The following is a 20,099-nucleotide window of genomic DNA, read 5'->3' as shown; positions in this document are numbered from 1 at the left end:
AAACACTGGCTTAATATAATCACAATCTGCTTATTTAACCCAGTATTTCTGATGTTGCATGATACATTCAACCACCAGTGGGAACAGAAAGGAAAAAACAACTTTGGACGTGGACAAAGTCTTAACATAAATTGTGAATCCAGTCAGTTCTTCAAATTCTGGCCTTACAGCAACCCAGGAAGGCTGGCCCAAATGAAAAAAAAAAGTGGGAAATATTGCAGAAATGGGGAAAAAGATTGCCCAGACTTATTAGCCCAACCACCAAGAAACATAAAGCAGATAAATCCAGATTTTATTTTTTAGATTTTCTTGCAGCATTAAAAGGCAACAGTAACACCAGCTCACCAGAGAACAATTAACACACTGAGCTTGGCTATAGTGCAGCCCCAGAGAAAGGCAAATTTGGCCTGCTAAGCTGCTACTACAGTGGTGGTGAACCTATGGCACGGGTGCCAGAGGCGGCACTCAGAGCCCTCTCTGTGGGCACACGCGCCGTCGCCCCAGTCCTAGGCCTTCAGCTGGGTTTTATAAAACCTTTTCGCTTTAGGCCTCCGCCACCGTGTGCAAAAGAAAAAAAGGTTCAATCAATTTCAACTTCTCGCGGGAAAAAAAAGATCTTGCAAAGTTGGAATTGATTGATTGAACATTTTAGTCCCACCCAGTCTGCCATTACCACCGCAACCATGCCCACCCAATGGGCCACACCCACCCAGCACCTGACGATGCATAAGTGGGTTTTGGGTTGCAGTTTGGGCACTGAGTCTCTAAAAGGTTTGCTATCACTGTGCTATTACATCACTCCTATATCACTGTTGCAATTTTCAATCTGGAAGACGGGGCACTGCAAAGAGCCAACCACTCTACCAGTGATAGGGTGGTGCATGTGTGAATGCAAACCAAAGCTCTGACGATAATAATAATAAAGTTGGAAGGTCATCTAGTCCAATCCCCTGCTCAGGCAGGAAAGCTATACCATTTCAGACAAATAGCTGTCCAATCTCTTCTTAAAGACTTCCAGTGTTGGAGCATTCACCGCTCTGGAGGCAGGTTGTTCCACTGGTTAATTGTTCTGTCAGGAGGTTTCTCCTTAGTTCTAGGTTGCTTCTCTCGATTAGTTTCCATCCATTGCTTCTTGTCCTGCCTTCAGGTGCTCTGGAGAATAGCTTGACTCCCTCTTCTTTGTGGCAGCCCGAGATATTGGAACACAGCTATCATGTCTCCCCCTCGTCCTTCTCTTCATTAAACTAGACATACCCAATTCCAGCAGCCGTTCCTTATATGTTTTAGCCTCCAGTCCCCTAATCATCTTTGTTACTCTTCTCTGCCCCCTTTCTAGAGTCTCAACCTCTTTTTTACATCGCGGTGACCAAAACTGGATGCAGTATTCCAAGTGTGGCTTTACCAAGGCCTTGTAAAGTGGTATTAACACTTCACGTGATCTTGATTCTATCCCTCTATGATAGGATGACAGGTTTCAAAGCAGCTGGATTTGGAGGGACTTATAATGAGTAACTCTCAGATCCAGTAGGAGACCCCAGAATGGGGAGAGCATTTTCAAGAGTAGAAATGGGGTCCGTTTCCCCCCCCCCCCCCAAATAAGGAAGGAATCCACTGAATCCATTGTCTTACCTGTTTGCCATTGCCATGAAATTGCTGCGGTCATCTGCCTTAGGACACAACACGGAGCAAAAATAGGAGAGAAACAGAAACTCCACTGACCTCTATGGATCGGTGAGTCAGCGGCAGCTGAACCTGTATAACCGAAAGAAAACAATACACCTTTGGCCAAAACCTTTGGCACTCTATCTTGGGAAGCTAAGAGTGCATTCCAGAAGAAGGCGATGGCAAACCACGATTGACCTATTGTTTATTTATTACATTCATATGCTGTCCATCTCCCTATGCAAAGCAACACTGGATGATAAAATAACATTTATTTATTAAAACAATTAAAATGAATTTTAGTCATTTATTTTTATATATCAGATTTAATATTTATTGATTAAAACGATAAATAAAATAAATTTTATTCATTTATGTTTATACATCAGATTTGGGCGCCGCTCACTGCCCTCAGAGAGCAACTATGACAGTGGTGGCGAACCTATGGCACGCGTGTCAGAGGCGGCACGCGGAACCCTCTCTGTGAGCACGTGCCATCACCCCAGCACACGTGGTCTCTAAAAGTTTGCCATCACTGGCCTAAGGCCAGCCAGCCTGGAGCTGCCATTGGGGAGCCCACCATCCCACCTGCCAGAGACCCCATGGATCCCCCCCAACCCTGCCCTGCCCTGCTCCCACAGGTGTCCCTCCCCATAAGCAACATCGAGGTGGCCCCGCTCAACCCGGCCATGCCCACCCAATCTGCCATGACTACTGCAGCCACACCCATCCAGTGGCCACGCCTACCCAGTCTGCCACACCCATCCGGCACCCGGCGATACATTAAGTGGGTTTTGGGTTGCAGTTTGGGCATTTGGTCTCTAAAAGATTCGCCATCACTGAACTATGAGTTTGGTAGAAATGCTGGAGTAAGATTCATATTTAAGATTCTTAAAGTGAATATAAAACTAAAAAGAGTCTTTTAGGCTTAGTGGATAAAGAACTTGAAAAAAAAATTGGGACTTTGCTGATATGGTACATATGTCCACAGCAGCAAGGATGCTTTATGTACAAAAATGGAAAGATACTTTGATTCCCACAATGGATAATTGGCTGGAAAAACTGATGAAAACTAGCAGAGGTGGCTAAATTGGCCACCTTAATCAAAGAGCACATCCAACTTTTGTTTCTACTTGGAAATCACTTCTGAATTTTGAGATGGGAAAAAAATGAAACTTTTGACTTTTTGATAAGTTTGTTGTTATAGAAATATGGCTAGCACATTTTACTATGTAAAAGTAAAAAGCCGAGGTTGCAAAGTTATTGACTTATTCTGTTGCACTAAAAAGGGTTTTAAGTCAATGGGGTTTTTTTCCCCTCTTTACCCTGCACTTTTTTCTCTTCCCTTTTCCCCATTTTCATTTGAATTCATCTGAACTTGATATCTTGATAGACTTAGTAAACTTATACGAGTACAATTTGGTTTGATAGTTAAGGCACCAGGCTGGAAACCAGGAGACTGTGAGTTCTAGTTCCGCCTTAGCCATGAAAGCCAGCTGAGTAACCTTGGGCCAGTCCGTTTCTCAACCCAAGCCACCTCACAAGGTTGTTGTGGAAGGGAAAATAGGAGGAATATTTTCTGTGTGTGTGTGTGTGTGTGTGTGTGTGTGTGTCTGGATGTGTGTGTCATTTATAGTAATTTATAAGTTATTAAGCCATTTATAATAATAAAGGTGGCTTTTTAAATGCATTCTTGCTCTATATCTGGCGTGTCCTGGGAATCCAACCTTATGCGCGGTTCATTCTTCCACGCGTGCAAGTAGACTCAGAAGCACGCATCTCCGACTGGGCTCACACGATCCGAGCCGCCGCCCTGCCTGATCGGGCTTGGTTCTTCAACACAGGCTCGCTTGAAACCACAGCTACCAAGGCACATTTCCCGCGGCAATACACCACGGGATAACCTAGGAACCAGCAAACCCCGGGCGAGCTTTCCCACGTTTGTGCGAAACCCGGAAGCAGCGCGGCTCTTTTTCCAGCCGCCGTTCCGCATCTGCCCGGCAGGGGTCTCCCTTGAGCCGCTCCGCTCTGCGCCGCTGCAACGAGCGATGGCCGCTGCAGCCGCCCGCGGAGGGCTTTGCAGGGCGAAGCTGGCGCGGTTCGTCCCGGGCTTCCGGACTGCTTCGACCGGCAGCTCCGCAGCCTCAACGCCCGATGGGCCGCGCCAGCAGGAGGAGCAGCAGCAAGGGAAGCTCACCCGCGTGTGGCAGAGCGAAGGCATCAGGTTGGGCAGAGAATGCAAAGCCCGGGAGATTCCGGGCTGGGTGGGCAGGGCTGCCCCTTCTCCCTGCAGCCCCCTTGGCTTAGGTTTGGGGGGGGGTACCCCTCCTTTGGGGTACTACTACTAGGAGTTGTAGTTCTCCAGTACCTGCGAATGTCTGGTGCTGGGGGGGGAGGGGGTGAAGCGGGAGGAGACGTGTGAATCTGCAGATGCGTGACAGCGCTAACTCGGGCACCAACTGCCCCGTTCTAAGTCAGGATGTTTGGCTGTGCTGCACTGCTGCTGCCCTTGCGGGGCACCAGAGTGGAGCATCTGTCTGGGATACAGAAGGGATCTGGGCTTTTTCTCCACTTCCCTCAGAAGGAATGCGTTTTAGGATTATAAATCATGATTTATCACTCGTGGCTTGTGTGCACACTGAGGGCTTAAGGCACCGGAGACAAATGCCTTGTGTGACCAAGCACACTTGGCCAAGAAAGAATTCTAGTTCTAATCCTAAAAGTTTTAGAGCCGTGTTTTTCCAAAGTTCGCAACTTTGGGAGGGCGGACTTCAACTCCCAGAATTCCTCAGCCAGCCTGGGAAAAATAGTTATTTAAAGAGAACGGGTTGCAATGCCGTCCTTGCCTTAATGCAGGGGTCTTCAAACTTGGCCACTTAAAGACTTGTGGACTTCAACTCCCAGAATTCCTCAGCCAGCCAGCCTACCTGGCTGGCTGGCTGAGGAATTCTGGGAGTTGAAGTCCACAAGTCTTCAAGTGGCCAAGTTTGAAGACCCCTGCCTTAATGATAAGGTTGCCTTCCTGGGTCAGATGCTCTCCTGCAACTGGGTGCAACCCAGAATCTGGAGAGTGCTTGACATGCCATTTGCAAATGAAACAGATGTGTTTGCATAATTCTGGAATATGCTGGTAATTGACTTGGTTCTCGCAAGGGGCAAATGCCCACAGCTAGATGTGAAAGAGTAATTACAATGATATCATTTGGGTTTTTTTGTACAACTCAAGGTGGTGTAGATATAATGTTTTCTCTTATTACCACACAACGACCCTGTGAAATGGATTGGGCTGAGGTAACGACTGACAGACAGCCCCTGACAGAAAGCCCCCCCTCATGGTTTCATACCTAAGGCAGGACCAGAAGCACACACGCACCACCTGACAACCACTCATAAACCAGGAGTAGGCAACTATGGCAACTTTATGACCTGTGGACTTCAGCTTCCGGAACTCCAGAGCCAGCATGGACTTCTGGGAGTTGAAGTCCATAGGTTGTAAAGTTGTCAGAGTTGCTCCCCCCCCCCCCCGTTTAAATCAGTGCCTCTTTTCACATGCTATAAAGGCCGGGTTTACACCATGTAGTAAACTACAACAGTGTGCAAGTTCACCCCTGGCTGATCCAAGTAGAGTTCAGGTGACAGCCCACAAAATACACGCTAATAAAATGCATTTTGTACAACCTCCATAACCCAGTTATGGGTACTCCTCGACTGAGGAATTGGGACTGGAATTTCTGTGGTTAAGTGATTTGCACCCGATGTTACAACTTTTTATGCCATGTTCTTTAAGCAAACAACTGTGGTCATTAAGTGAATTTCACAGTTGTTAAGTGAATCCAGATTTCCCCCATTGACTTGGCTGGGAAAGTCACAATTGGTGATCACATGACCCCAGCACGCTGCAACTGTCATAAATACATGCCAGTTATCAAATGCCCCAGTTTTGATCATTGAACCATAAGGATGTCGTAAGTGCGAGGACTGGTCATAAGTCATTTTTTTTTCAGCACTTGTAACTTTGAATAGTCCTAAAGTTTATTTCTAAATGGATGGTCATAATAAGTCAAGGACTACCTGTACTGAATTATGTTTTTACAGCACCTGAATCAATACCAGCTATCAAACCATTAACTAAATATTTGGAATGGAATCACATAACGTCCTAAAACACCCCCTGTTCTTCTCATAAAGTCAAGTTTACCAATTGCAAATTTAGCAACAAGGTTTTTTTCAAAAAAAGCCCCCCCCAGCACAGTTAATTAATAATTAATAGTAGTGCATGCACAAGGAAGCTCTTTTTTGGAACTGTTAAGATAATGATCAGTTTCTGAATAAGGGAGTGAACTGAACTGGGCCAGGGAAGGGAGCAGAAAAGGGCATGAATTAATAGTGGATTAAATTTAGCGTGGAGAAAACTTTTGAAAAAAGTGATTCAGAAGTGAGCCCAATTTTTGCCTGAGTTTATTATCTGGGAAGCTCTCTTTGGAAATTACCTCAAAAATCAGAAAATCCCCTTTGCAAACCATGTATTAATTGGTTTGGGGCCAAATCAATCTCTAGGCCAGTGTTTCCCAAACTTGACAATTTTAAGGCATGTGGACTTCAACTCCCAGAATTCCACAGCCAGCGTTGCTGGCTGTGGAATTCTGGGAGTTGAAGTCCTCATGCCTTAAAATTGCCAAGTTTGGGAAACACTGCTCTAGGCGGCATCTTCAGAAAAAAAAAATCTTCTCAGCTTGCAAATTATATTGGATCCGAATCAGTGAACTCCAAACACAAGAGCAATTATCAGTTATTCAATCAAGGAACCAACAGGTGACAACCTGCAAATGGTTACATCATCATTCATAAAACCAGGCAATGTTAAGGCTGGGAGGATGTTTGGTCTAATTCGGGGGTCTTTAAAGGTGGCTCTTTTATGACTTACGGACTTCAACTCCCAGAATTCCTCAGCCAGGCACGCTGGGTGAGGAATTCTGGGAGTTGAAGTCCGCAAGTCATAAAAGGGCCAAGTTTGAAGACCCCTGTTCTAATTCCTGGATATGTCTTTAAATGCGTTTTATGAATTGTTGTGAGCCCGCTGGATCCTGTGATAGGCTGCCATGTAGGTCCTGTATGGAATGGGACAATTCATTGTGGTTCCCTGATCCTGCTCCTTTCACCCCGGTTTTTCTAGCCCAGCTGTCCCACCACGGGCCCTCATCCACCGGTGATGTACCGCCCCCACTACTACTCCACCACATCTCCGCTACTGCCTAGTTGTGGGCATTGCCCCGCAACAGAAATCTTCACGGCCAATTCTCTCCTTGGCATGATTAAACATGGCTTTGAGGCTTCTGGTGCATTTCTGGCCATTTTTTAAATTAACTTTCTTCTCAATAAACACACACAGAAGAGAAGAAAGATAGAAGAGAATATTAATGGGAAACTAAAAATTGGTAAAAACTAATTAGGACATTGATTGTCTATAAAGATTGAATGTTAAAATAACTGGGATATGTATACACTAAAAATGATTGATAAATGTAAGGAAGTTATTTTTATTTAATCGATATAATAAAAATTGTGTTAGTTTAAATATGAGACAGTAAATACTAAGGGGAAAAGAGAGGAAATATTTAATGTAGTAGACTTGTACTAACAATACTTGTATGTTATTGAATTATCGATTAACTCAGCCGCCATGTTGCTTTTTAAATATTTAAATGTAAAATTAGAAAATCAATAAAATTTTCTTTAAAAAAATAGAATAGAATAGAATAGAATAGAATAGAATAGAATAGAATAGAATAGAATAGAATAGAACAGAATAGAATAGAATAGAACTGGAAGGGACCTTGGAGGTCTTCTAGTCCAGCCCCCTGCTCGGGCAGGAGAACCTAGGCCAGGGGAAGGCAACCTTGGCTCTTTATGACTCGTGGACTTCAACTCCCAGAATTCCTGAGCCAGCCATCCTTTGGGTTAATCCTCATGCTCAAACCAGCCACTATTTTTGTTACCTTGACAGATTCCAACTATCAGATGTTGCCAAGAAGAACCCATCCATCCTTAACAGATGTTCACGATTGATCCAAAATCATCTTATTATCGTCACCTTACAAAAATAATAGGAAAAACGATATGAGTTAAGGATGCAACTTTTGAATTGCATGTCCAACCGCAATAGGATCGTAACCAAGCCTAAGAACCTGTGCGGAAAACATACTTTTTTTTAATAACCGTGTTATATAATCTTAGGAAATTAATTTTTTCATTGCGTAGAACCACCCATTTCATACCGCAAAGACCTCCCACCTCCAAAAGACTGATTTGGGGGTCCAGCCACAGTCACTTTGGGAAGCAGCCCTCAAATTGAAAAAAAAAAACCTTCTCTCCCCTGTTGTAGGGATTCTCGTTCCTACTAAGCTGCTTTCCGTGACATCTTATAAACATTAATTTTTCTTTACAGGAACATCGTTCTGAGCAATCCTGGCAAAAGAAATGTGCTTTCCCTCTCCATGCTGAAGTCCCTCCGTCAGGATATTTTGCACAATATTGACAGCACGGATCTGCGCGTCATTATCATTTCAGGTATGTTTTTCATCCATATTCGAAAAAGGAGTGGAATGAAGTAGAGTAGAATATAATGAGTAGAGTAGAATGGAATGGAATGGAATGGAGTAGAATGGAATGGAATGGAATGGAATGGAATGGAATAGAATACGGAATAGAATGGAATGGAATAGAATAGAATACGGAATAGAATGGAATAGAATGGAATGGAATGGAATAAATAGAATATAGAATAAATAGAATAGAATAGAAAACGAAATAGAATGGAATGGAATGGAATGGAATAAATAGAATAGAATATAGAATAAAATAGAATAGAATAGAATAGAATAGAATAGAATAGAAAATAAGGAATGGAAATATAGAATAGAATAGAATAGAATAGAATATGGAATGGAATAGAATAGAATAGAATAGAATAGAATAGAATAGAATAGAATAGAATAGAATAGAATAGAATACGGAATAGAATGGAATGGAATGGAATGGAATAAATAGAATATAGAATAAATAGAATAGAAATAGAATAGAATAGAAGACGAAATAGAATGGAATGGAATGGAATGAAATAAATAGAATAGAATAGAATAGAATAGAATAGAATAGAATAGAATAGAATAGAATAGAATAGAATAACAAAGTTGGAAGGGACCTTGGAGTCTTCTAGTCCAACCTCCTTCTCAGTGAATGAATGAAGAGAGCATTTGGCAGAGTCCTAAATCATTTGAGTCTAACTATCATTGGTCTGAAATGGGATCTGTGAGACTCAGTGTCTGCAATCTCCTTTCTTAAATTCACGTGGTTTTTAGTTACCGTGGCAATGAAAAAAGTGACATATGACCGTTTTTCACACTTACGACCTTTGCGGCATCTCCATGGCCATGGGATCAAAATTCAGACGCTTGGCAACTGACTCATATTAATGACGGTCGCAGTGTCCCGGGGTCATGTGATCCTCTTTTGCGGCCTTCTGACAAGCAAAGTCAGAAAGACAGATTCACTTAACAACCATGTTACTACTTTAACAACTGCAGTGATTCTCTTAACTGTGGCAAGAATGGTCATAAAATGGGACAAAACTCACTTAACAAACGTTTCAACAAATTTTGGACACAGCTGTGATCATAGGTTGAGAACTAACTGTTATTACCCTTGGCAGTTATAACAACGTAAGCAATATCTTGCTGGATAACCCTGAGCCAAACTAGTCCAGCAGTCTGTTATTTCATGGGTGTGAGTCCTCACCAAGCCTTAATAATAATAATAATAATAGTAAAGTTGGAAGGGATCTTGTTTGTACAAAAAATGACGATTCTTGCAAGTTCAGATTCTGTGAAGTTTTATTTCTGGCTTCACTTCTTGCCAGGCTTTATTGAATTGTGACTCTTCCATTATTTCTAGGTGCCACCATTTTGTTGATTGTTAACTTTTTTATCCTGTCTTTTCCCAAGTACTAAAGATAGCTTTAATAATAATAGTAGTAAAGTTGGAAGGTACCTTGGAGGTCATCTAGTCCAACCCCCTGCTCAGGCAGGAAACCCTATACCATTTCGGACAAATGGCTGTCCAATCTCTTCTTAAAAACTTCCAGTGTTGGAGCATTCACCACTTCTGGAGGCAGGCTGTTCCACTGATTAGTTGTTCTAACTGTCAGGAAGTTTCTCCTTAGTTCTAGGTTGCTTCTCTCCTTGATTAATTTTCTTGTCCTGCCTTCAGGCGCTTTGGAAAATAGCTTGACTCCCTCTTCTTTGGGGCAGCCCCTTTATTTGTTGAATTCAGCCATTCAAAATCAGGGTTCATACAGCACTCTTAAGCCATAATACGGTTTTGTTTGGGTTTGTGTATTAGCAAAAATCCAACCATTAATCGGCCATCAACAGGCACATAGAGATAAACAACATCTATAACCACAATCAAAAAGCCCCAAAGGAAACACAGAGACCAAAACACCTCCTCACCAACAATCAACACCCACATGAGCAGAGACTAATGCCAACATTAACACGAAATTAAGACGTAAACAATACCCCAATCAAGGGACTCCCAACAGAGACAAACAAGCTAACATTAAACAGCCTAATCAAAGGACTACCAGGAACACACCCACTAACATTGACAGGGCAAACCACTAGTATATAAAAAACAAGAGGAAACCTCACTCTCTTGTGGTCCTGATGATGCTACCTAGTTTGGTAATGAAACGTCTGCAAGGAAGCCACAAAGCTCAGACAGCTCAGATTCAACCTGTCACGTGAACTCAGCACTGGTGTTGTTTTTCTATAGAACACGGTTAAGCATGCCTTAGTTCAGTGTGTTGTGTGAACTAGATCATAGTGCTATCCTGTGCAAATATTTCCTTCTTTTTCTAAACTTCTCTGAAGCCGAAGGCCCTGTTTTCTCCTCTGGACATGACTTGAAGGAGTTGACCGGGAAGGAAGACACAAAGCAGCATATGGACATCTTCAAAACCTGTTCAGAGGTGAGTTTCCACAATTCCACATTGACTTGGATCAACCCTGTGAAAAATTTTCTCTCTCTTTACAGTTGGCTGACTTCTCTCTCTGTCATTGTGTGCCAAAATGTTACTTTAAATTGGGGGAGGGTCTCCAAATCTGGTAACTTTTAAAGATTTGTGGACTTCAATTTGAGGTCCGCAACCCCAGGTTTGGAGATCCCTGATTTAAATTATCACTCAAAATGCAAGAGCATGACCCTTGAACATATTTTTTTACACAAGAAGTAATATTGTTCTAAATACTGACAGCATAAAAAAACAGCCAAATCTGTCCATTCCTCCATTGTTGAATTACTAACATCTCCAGTGTCAGAGGCCCAATGTTTTAATTCCAGCCTGGAATAAGAAGAAACCTAAATAAATCAAATGAAATATTTTGCTTCAGACAGTCACCTGGGATGTACGATGGTTCAGAATTGAAAGAGAATAATAGATTGTGTTTTTTTTTCCTCTCCGGGATTTTGCAGGGGAAATTCATAAAGTCACTGCGGTGCCCCAGAAAGAAATGCTGTCGCTATAAATAACTTTTAATAGGAGCATTTCTTCTTAAATCAACTGAGCACCGAGTGATTTCATGTATCTTAAGAAGTTGCGTCATACAGGTGGATGTCTGGAAATTGGAAATAGGTCATTTAGACTCTTTGGATTTTATATTCAAGCACTTGTAAAGGTGGAAGGAACCTTGGAGGTCATCTAATCCAACCCTGGAATTCTGATAGCGGCCCACATAAAGAGCTTTTGCTTGAAGATCTCCAGTGATGGACCCTCACAAGCTGCTCCATGGCTTCATAGCTCTCCTGTTCAGGACGTTCCTTCAAATTTTGACTTTGGATCCCCACCAAGTGGTTGTTGTCCTATGATTAGCACAAGATGGTATACGGCACAGGTCGGCAACCTGCGGCTCCGGAGCCGCATGCGGCTCTTTGAGCCTTCCCCCATGGCTCCCAGCCTCCTCTGCCATTGGCAGAGAGAGACAGAGATAGAGAGAGGCACTTGCACTTCCCTGCTTCTCTCTCTGTCCCTCTCTATCTCTGTCTCTCTGTGTGTTTGTGTTTGTGTGTGTGTGTGTGTAAAAGAGTGGATTCCGACAAGCTGAAAAGCTTATTGGGTGGAACTCCTCCCTTTGCTGCATCTCTGCAGGAAGCAGGAAGGGCAGGAGAGAGCTAGCTAGCTATGCTGACTCAGGAATTCTGGGAGTTGAAGTCCATGAGTCATAAAAGAGCCGAGGTTCCCTACCCCTGAGCTTGTTGGAGAACAGCTTGAAGCCAGCTTGCCAGGTGAGCAGAAGATCAGAGAGAGTGGGGGAAAGAGAGAGAGAGAGAGAGAGAGAGAGAGAGAGAGAGAGAGAAGAGAAGAGAATACATGCAGTGTTATCTTCATTTTAGATATCAAAAGGGTTTTGCGGCTCCCAGTATTTTGTTTTAGGTGAGAAATGGGACCAAGTGGCTCTTTGAGTGTTTTGGGTTGCCTACCCCTGGTATACGGAGAATAAATCCAAGCTCGTTTCCTTGTGATAGCCCTTTCAAACATCAGAAGATTGCTACCCAGTCTTCATTTAGTCTTCTCCATTCTTCAGGATTTAGTGCCTAAGCTAGTGTTTGTCAACCTGGGCCACTCAGAATTCTGGTAATTGAAGTCCACGCATCTTCAGGTAGCCAAGGTTGAGAGTGGTATAAGGCTAAATGTCTGTGGAGGTTCTCGGTCCTCCAGGTCATGGTTGTCCCAAAGGTGCTTTTTCCAGAAGCAACTGGACTTTCTTGTTTTTCTTTGAAGATGTTTCACTTCTCATCCCAGAAGCTTCTTCAGTTCTGACATGATGGTGGGGAATGGAATAACAGTGAAGGGATGCAGGGCAGAAAACATCCTACAGCCAAGAAGGCTCCCCACACATTTGCACCACTCAGGTGACTCTGAAGACACAGATAAACCTCCAAGTGGCCTCAAAGACTCGCTGAAGGAAGACAAATGACCAGCTGTCTACAAGGAATATAAATCTTTCCATTCCCCACCAGAGCTGAAGAATCTTCTTGGATGAGATGCATTAAGGAGAGGGATAGAATCAAGATCATGTGAAGTATTAGTAGCACTTTAAAATGCCTTGGTAAGGCCACACTTGGAATGCTGCATCCAGTTTTGGTCACCACAATATAAAAAAAAAAAATGTTGAGACTCCAGAAAGAGTACAGAGAAGAGCAATAAAGATGATTAGGGGACTGGAGGCTAAAACATATGAGGAACAGTTGCTGGAATTGGGTATGTCTAGTTTAAGGAAGAGAAGGACAAGGGGGGACATGAGAGCAGTCTTCCAATCTCTCAGGGGCTGCCCCAAAGAAGAGGGAGTCAAGATATTCTCCAAAGCACCTGAAGGCAGGACAAGACGCAACGGATGGAAACTGATCAAGGAATGAAGCAACCTAGAACTAAGGAGAAACTTCCTGACAGTTAGAACAATTAACCAGTGGAACAACCTGCCTCCAGAAGCGATGAATGCTCCAAGACTGGAAGTTTTTAAGAAGAGACTGGATAGCCATTTGTCCAAAATGGTAAAGGGTTTCCTGCCTGAGCAGGGGGTTGGACTCGATGACCTCCAAGGTCCCTTCCAACTTTATTATTATTATTATTATTATTATTATTATTATTATTATTATTATTATTATTATTATGGATCATCGCACAGTCAGCCAGATGTTCAGACTGGATTTGGCATTTTGTCTACCTATCGAGTCCTTACCCAGGACCTGGGATAGGCAGATGTGGATGTTTGATGGTATTACAGATATCGTCGCAGGATGGAAGCAGTTCCTAGTAAGGCCGCCTTTTGCAATTGACTAATAGCGAATTTGTCAATGCCAATGGTGTTCAAGTGGTGCTCCAGTTGTTTTGGGATGGCACCCAAGGAGCCTATGACTATTGGTACTACCCTTGCTTGCTTTTGCCACAGTCTTTCTATTTCTATTTGTAGGTCTTTGTATTTTGTTATCTTCTCCAGTTCTTTCTCGTCTATTCTGCTGTCTCCAGGCACTGCCACGTCCACTATCCAGACTTTTTTGCCTTTCTTATCGACAATTGTTAAGTCTGGGGTGTTATGTTGCAGGTGCTTGTCTGTTGAATTCTGAAGTCCCAGAGCAGTTTAATTTTATCATTTTCTATGACTTTCTCTATTTTATGATCCCACCAGTTTTGCTTACAGGCAAATGATATTTTTTGCAGATCTTCCAATGCACCATTGTTGCTACTTTGTCATGCCGCTGCTTGTAGTCAGTCTGTGCAATCTTCTTGCAACAGCTTACCAAGTGGTCCACTGTTTCTTCAGCTTCTTTGCATAGGCGGCACTTGTCTGTTGCTGTCTTCTCAATTTTGACTTTATATGTGTTTGTCCTTAAGGCTTATTTATTTATTTATTTATTTATTTATGAGACTTATATACCGCTTTAAGTGCAAGCACTCTCTAAGCGGTGTAGGCTTGGTCTTGTGCAGCCAGAATTAGTCCCTCGGTCTCTTTCTTCAATTTTCCTGCTCTTAGCCATTGCCAGGTCTTGTTATTATCTGCTTTCCCAGCTATTTTTTTAATGTATTGGCCAGTCAGCCAGATATTTAGACTGGATTTGACATTTTGTCTACCTATCGAGTCCTTACCCAGGACCTGGGATAGGCAGATGTGGATGTTTGATGGTATTACAGATATCGTCGCAGGATGGAAGCAGTTCCTAGTAAGATCGCCTTTTGCAATTGACTAATAGCGAATTTGTCAATGCCAATGATGTTCAAGTGGTGCTCCAGTTGTATTATTATTATTATTATTATTATTATTATTATTATTATTATTATTATATAAGAGAAGCGAAACATCTTCAAGGACGTCCAGTTGCCTCTGGAAAAAGCATCTTTGGGACAGTGATCTAAAGCCCTCACCATCTTCTGCATTCTTCTCCACAATCCTTCCAGTTCTTCAGGGTTCTTTACTTGTGTGTTGACCAGAGCCGGACCACTGTATTCCAGATGTGATCTGCTTAATGCAGTATAAAGTGGAACTATCACTTCTTCTGATCTCCACGCATTAAAAAGGGACACCTCTTGATTTCTTTCTTTTTAAAACACTTCCTCACAGGTCATGACGTTGCTTCCCAAGCTACCTGTGCCGGTGATAGCCAAAGTAAATGGCCTTGCCACAGCCGCCGGTTGCCAGCTGGTGGCCAGCTGTGACATTGCCGTGGCCAGCGAGAAGTCCAGGTTTGCCACCCCTGGAGTGAACGTGGGTCTCTTCTGCTCAACACCAGCAGTAGCCATTGGAAGATCCCTGCCTAAAAAGGTAGACCTTACCAAACCTTATGGTCCATGGTCCCTTGTGGCCCTTCCCTTTTGCACCCACTTTCATCGTTTTTCGTTTTGGAGTCACACGGGGGTCAAACACTTCCGCAAGGACAAAGCAAGCCCTGCTTCACAGGGGCAAAATTTGAGCTGTGGAACTTATGTCCACAAGATCATGGGTGGCCACCACAATTGACTTGAAAAGGGGGGTGAAGACATTGCACAGATAGTCCCTGACTTGACAACCACAACGGAACCCAAATTTTTTTTTGCTGAGCAAGTCAGTTTTGCTCCACGACTTTCCTTGCCCCAGTTGTTAAATGAATCACTGCAGTTGTTAAGTAAGTAACAGGGTTATTATGTGAATCTGGCTTCCCCATTGACTTTGTTTGTCAGAAGGTCGCAAAAGGGAATCGCATGAGCCCGGGACACTGCGACCGTCATAAATATGAGTCCATTGCCAAGCTTCCGAATTTTGATCACGTGACCGTGGGGATGCTGGAACAGTCATAAGTATAAAAAATGGTGATAAGTCACTTTTTTTCAGTCCCGTCATAACTTTGAACCGTCACTTAACAAATGGTTGTAAGTTGAGGGCTACCTGTATTAGCAAATAGTAGCCTTGCATTATGATTGGGAATATTTAGCACTCTCTGAAATGTTCTTCTGATTAAACATACATTAAAGAATCGAATAAATTTACAGTGTTTCTCAACCTTGACAATTCTAAGGCATGTGGACTTCAACTCCCAGAATTCCACAGCCAGCATTGCTGGCTGTGGAATTCTGGGAGTTGAAGTCCACATGCCTTAAAATTGTCAAGGTTGAGAAACACTGGAATAGAACAAGAGAACGAAAGAGTAACAAAAGGAGAGATCAGGTGCAACAGAAATCTTGAAATCTGCATTTTCACCTAAATGTTAGTAAAGTAAGAAAGGGAATTTTAAAATCTGGGGGCCAACCTGGAAGAGTTGTACAGGTAGTCCTCAACTTAACAACCATTCATTTAGTGACCGTTCAAAGTTACAACGGTAACTGAAAAAAGTGACTTATGACCATTTTTCATACTGTTGCAGGATCTCCCCCCCCTGGTCATGTGATCAAAATTCAGACACTGGGCAACTGGCTCCTGTTTATGACGGTTGCAGTGTCCTGGGGTCATGTGCTCCCCTTTTTGCGACACAAGCAAAATCAGAGGGAGAGGCTAGATTCACTCAATAATCGTATTACTAGCTTAACATGGTTTTCCCAGTTGCAATGTATGGCTGTGAAAGTTGGACCATAAGAAAGGCTGAGCGCCAAAGGATGGAGGCTTTTGAACTATGATGCTGGAGAAGACTCCTGCGAGTCCCTTGGACTGCAAGGCGTTCAAACCGGTCAATCCTAGAGGAGATCAACCCCGACTGCTCTTTAGAAGGCCAGATCCTGAAGTTGAAACTCAAATACTTTGGCCACCTAATGAGAAGGAAGGACTCACTGGAGAAGAGCCTAATGCTGGGAAAGATGGAGGGCAAGAGAAGAAGGGGACGACAGAGAATGAGGTGGCTGGATGGAGTCACTGAAGCAGTAGGCGTGAGCTTAAATGGACTCCAGAAGATGGTAGAGGACAGGAAGGCCTGGAGGAACATTGTCCATGGGGTCGTGATGGGTCGGACAAGACTTTGCGACTAACAACAACAACAAGCTTAACAACTGCAGTGATTCACAACTTTGGCATGAAAAGTCATTAACTGGTGCAAAACTCACTTAACTTTCTTGCCTAGCAACAAAAAATTGGGGTTCAATTTTGTTCGTAAGTTGAGGACTACCTGTATAGTCAACTATGCTGGGAGGTAGAATCTTCTTTGAGACTCCAGATTAATTCATGGAGATAACTGTGATTTAAATCTGTCTATGGAGATTCTCAGTCGTCCAATTCATAGTTATCCCAAAAATGCTTTTTCACGAGGCTACAGGACTTCTTTATTCTTTCTTTGAAGACGTTTCGCTTCTCATCTAAGAAGCTTCTTCAGCTCTGATTGAGCATATAGCTACACACAACCCAACACAACATACAGCCACACTTCAAACCCAAGAATACATTAAGGCAGAAGCTTGTCCACCTGAAGAATAAAACACCCAGACACAAAACTGAGCAATGTGGTATATGCAGTACAATGCAATGAGCCTTGTGCAGACCTGTACATTGGAGAAACAAAACAACAACTTCATAAACACATGACACAACATAGGAAAAGAAACCCATCAGGACAAGATTCAGCAATCCTTCTGCATTTAAAAAACAAAGGCTACTTTTTCGAAGACAGCAAAGTCCACATTTTGGACAGAGAGGACCGCTGGTTTGGAAGAGGGGTCAAAGAGGCCATCTATGTCAAAATTGAACATCCCTCTCTCAACAGAGGGGGAGGGATACGACACCATCTATCTCCAGTCTACAACAATTCCACAAAGGCTCCACATACTTTTGCACTACTCAGGTGACCCTGAAGACACAGACAAACCTCCAAGTGGCCTCAACGACTCTCTAAAAGAATGCAGATGATCGGCTATCTGCAAGGAGTATAAATCTTTCCATCCCCACCCCCATCCAGTCAGAGTTGAAGAAGCTTCTTGGATGAGAAACAAAACGTCTTCAAAGAAAAAACAAGAAAGTCCAGTTGCCTTGTGTAAAAACATCTTTGGGATATGAATTAAACCCTGGCTAGGATAAACAAAGGGTTGCTAGGATGTTTTTCAACCTCCCACTTGGGCCTCCAGTGATTCTAATCAGATCTGATTACAAATTATCCAAGATCAGACACCTAATTCCAAAATCAAAAGAAAAGGGCCTATCAATTCAGGCCAGCTCGCTTCTTCTGAAAACAGAGATATCTGGAGAAGAGGTTCCCACTATTGCAAGTTTAATGCATGCCCAAATTCAAGCAGAATGTTTTGTCTGCTGGTGTTTCCTGGCGTGAACCTTCCTGTGATGACCCAGGGCACAGCACAGAGGCAATGTAGTCAGCTGGCAATTCAAACAGTTCTTTTATTGCTCCAAATTTTCCCCAAAGGCTCCCACGTTTGCTAGCAAGCTTCTAACATAAGAACACACGCACCCCTTCAGCCTACTCTGGCTGAAAGTAGCTTCAAATACAGTCTGATTAGCATAAGAAAGTACTCAAGGCCATAGAGATAACAAGGAAGAAAACAAACTGAACCCTAGCTTGCCTGAGCAGTTTTCAAAAGAGAGAATCCGAAATACAGTCCGAGGTCTTTAAACATTCAAGTAACGTGGTCAGTCAGTCCAATAGTTCCGAGTTTCCAGGTTTCCAAGCAGAAGTCACAGAATAAGAGATCAGCAACAACACACACAAAACTCCAAGGAATCAGCATTTGCTCCTGACAAATGCCCCTCCCCACAGTGTCTCCTTAAATCTCAGTCTCCAGGTGTGCCTTGTGGAGAGGGGTGGGACGCTCTCCTCCCAAGTAGTTGAGCCTGTCTGCGTTGTTCCCTCCTTCTCTCCACTCTCCGTGTTCTAGGATCAGTTGGGGTGGCCCTTGCTCATCGCCTGAACTCTGTCTCTCCCGTTCTTCCTGTCCCACTCCTGAAGGGCCCTGGCCTGCCTCGTCCAGCTCTTCCCCTACATTCCTCTGAAGCCACAGACCCCTCTCCCTCAGCCTCCATATGGTCCCGTTCAAGTTCATTTTCCTCAGCAGATTTCAGCTCAGGCATGACACTGCCCATCAGATGGGCATCAGAATCTTGAAACGAGAGTCAGATGATGACCATCAAAGTCTCCAGCTCAGATCTTTTCTTCCAGGTGGCACTAGAGATCCTCTTCACCGGAGAGCCCATGTCAGCTCAGGATGCCCTTCGCCATGGACTCATCAGCCGAGTGGTCCCTGAGGACCAGCTGGAAAGCGAGACCTTGAGAGTTGCCCAAAAGATCTGCCAGAGCAGCCGAGCCGTGTTAGCCCTGGGCAAGGCCACTTTTTACAAACAGATGGAACATGATATTGGCACAGCCTACCAGATAGCTTCACAGGTCATGGTGGAGAACCTGGCTCTGAAGGATGGACAGGAAGGAATTGAGGCCTTCATTTCTAAACGCAAGCCCAACTGGTTCCATTCTTGAAATAACTTATTGTCAAGGCACATCTCGAGGACAATTGTTTCTCCATCTTGACAACTTGAGGATGTGTGGACTTCAACTCCCAGAATTCTGGCTGGCTGGCAGGGGAATTCTGGGAGTCGAAGTCCACACATCCTCAAGTTGTCAAGGTTGAGAAGCACTGGTTTAAGATCTTTGAAAGCCTTTTATTTGGTCAGTAAAACCAGTTTGAGGTTTCCCAAACCTGCTTTGAAAGTCCTGGGAGTTGCACTTGTTTCAAGGGATCCCTTATTGGCATAGGAATATTGGCTTTAAAAGGATCTTGTGCTCTTGTCTACCCTAATTGGTTCCTTCAGGCACTCTGATTTGTGATGTAGAAACGAGCTGTATTTTCACAATACCCTTAACTGGCTGCCTTGCAGATGGTGTATTTGTACAACATGCTAAACTGAATTAGCATGATTTGGTTATTTTCTTATCGTTTGGTGGACGGCGTGAATCCAGACCATCAGGTTAATATATGATTTAAGGCAGTGTTTTTTTTTTTTCAAACTTGGCGACTTTGTGTAGACTTTCCTTTGTGTAGATTTGGCAAAATGTGTGAACTTCAGTTCTCAGAATATCGCAACCAGCACGCTAGCAGTTGAAATCCTGACATTTTAAAGTTGCCAAGTTTGAAAAACACTGCTTTAAGCTATCATGTGAATCCTGAAAATGGATTAATTCAGTAAGCCGGTACATTGTACAAATGTACACACTATATTGGACGGTGGCTAAAAAGAGCAGATATTCGTAGATGCTGAAATTACAAAGTCTACACCTACAATTACATGGCTATGAATTTAATGAGTACATATTATTTCAATTATAACAGACTGTGATTGACGGTGCTAAGCCATTGTTTGCCTAACTGCAATTTAATAAACCCCCATATCTGAATATACTAGTATATTAAACCAAAATCTGGCCAAATA

The 20,099-nt window shown here is 43.2% G+C and overlaps 2 protein-coding genes across 2 annotated transcripts in view; one reads left to right on the top strand and one right to left on the bottom strand.

Moving 5' to 3' along the window:
* USP6NL (USP6 N-terminal like) overlaps window positions 1-3,593 on the bottom strand; it is a 139,273-nt gene extending 135,680 nt beyond the window's left edge. Inside the window, exons 1-2 of the mRNA XM_039347402.1 lie at window positions 3,390-3,593; window positions 1,630-1,752 (exon numbers count right to left, since the gene is read on the bottom strand). The gene's annotated coding sequence lies outside the window, so the exon portion shown is untranslated. The remainder of the gene's footprint in view (window positions 1-1,629; window positions 1,753-3,389) is intronic.
* A 77-nt stretch (window positions 3,594-3,670) lies between these two features.
* ECHDC3 (enoyl-CoA hydratase domain containing 3) lies at window positions 3,671-20,099 on the top strand. The gene is made up of 5 exons (XM_039347396.1): window positions 3,671-3,886; window positions 8,108-8,229; window positions 10,593-10,690; window positions 14,835-15,035; window positions 18,835-20,099. The coding sequence occupies exons 1-5, from the start codon at window positions 3,711-3,713 to the stop codon at window positions 19,147-19,149; spliced, it is 912 nt and encodes a 303-aa protein (XP_039203330.1). The 5' UTR covers window positions 3,671-3,710; the 3' UTR covers window positions 19,150-20,099.

The sequence above is a fragment of the Crotalus tigris genome, unplaced genomic scaffold (genome assembly GCF_016545835.1).
Source record: "Crotalus tigris isolate CLP2741 ecotype Arizona unplaced genomic scaffold, ASM1654583v1 scf7180000018068.1947079, whole genome shotgun sequence".
Taxonomy (NCBI): domain Eukaryota; kingdom Metazoa; phylum Chordata; class Lepidosauria; order Squamata; family Viperidae; genus Crotalus; species Crotalus tigris.
The sequence above is the reverse complement of the archived record's forward strand: the minus strand, read 5'-3'. Positions and strand labels throughout refer to the sequence as shown.

Bases quoted from the DNA above. Each gene is read 5' to 3' on its own strand.
- ECHDC3 (XM_039347396.1), top strand. From the start codon at position 3,711: ATGGCCGCTGCAGCCGCCCGCGGAGGGCTTTGCAGGGCGAAGCTGGCG. The intron at 3,887-8,107 runs GTTGGGCAGAGA...TTTTCTTTACAG, and splicing joins TGGCAGAGCGAAGGCATCAG to GAACATCGTTCTGAGCAATC. The intron at 8,230-10,592 runs GTATGTTTTTCA...ACTTCTCTGAAG, and splicing joins GCGCGTCATTATCATTTCAG to CCGAAGGCCCTGTTTTCTCC.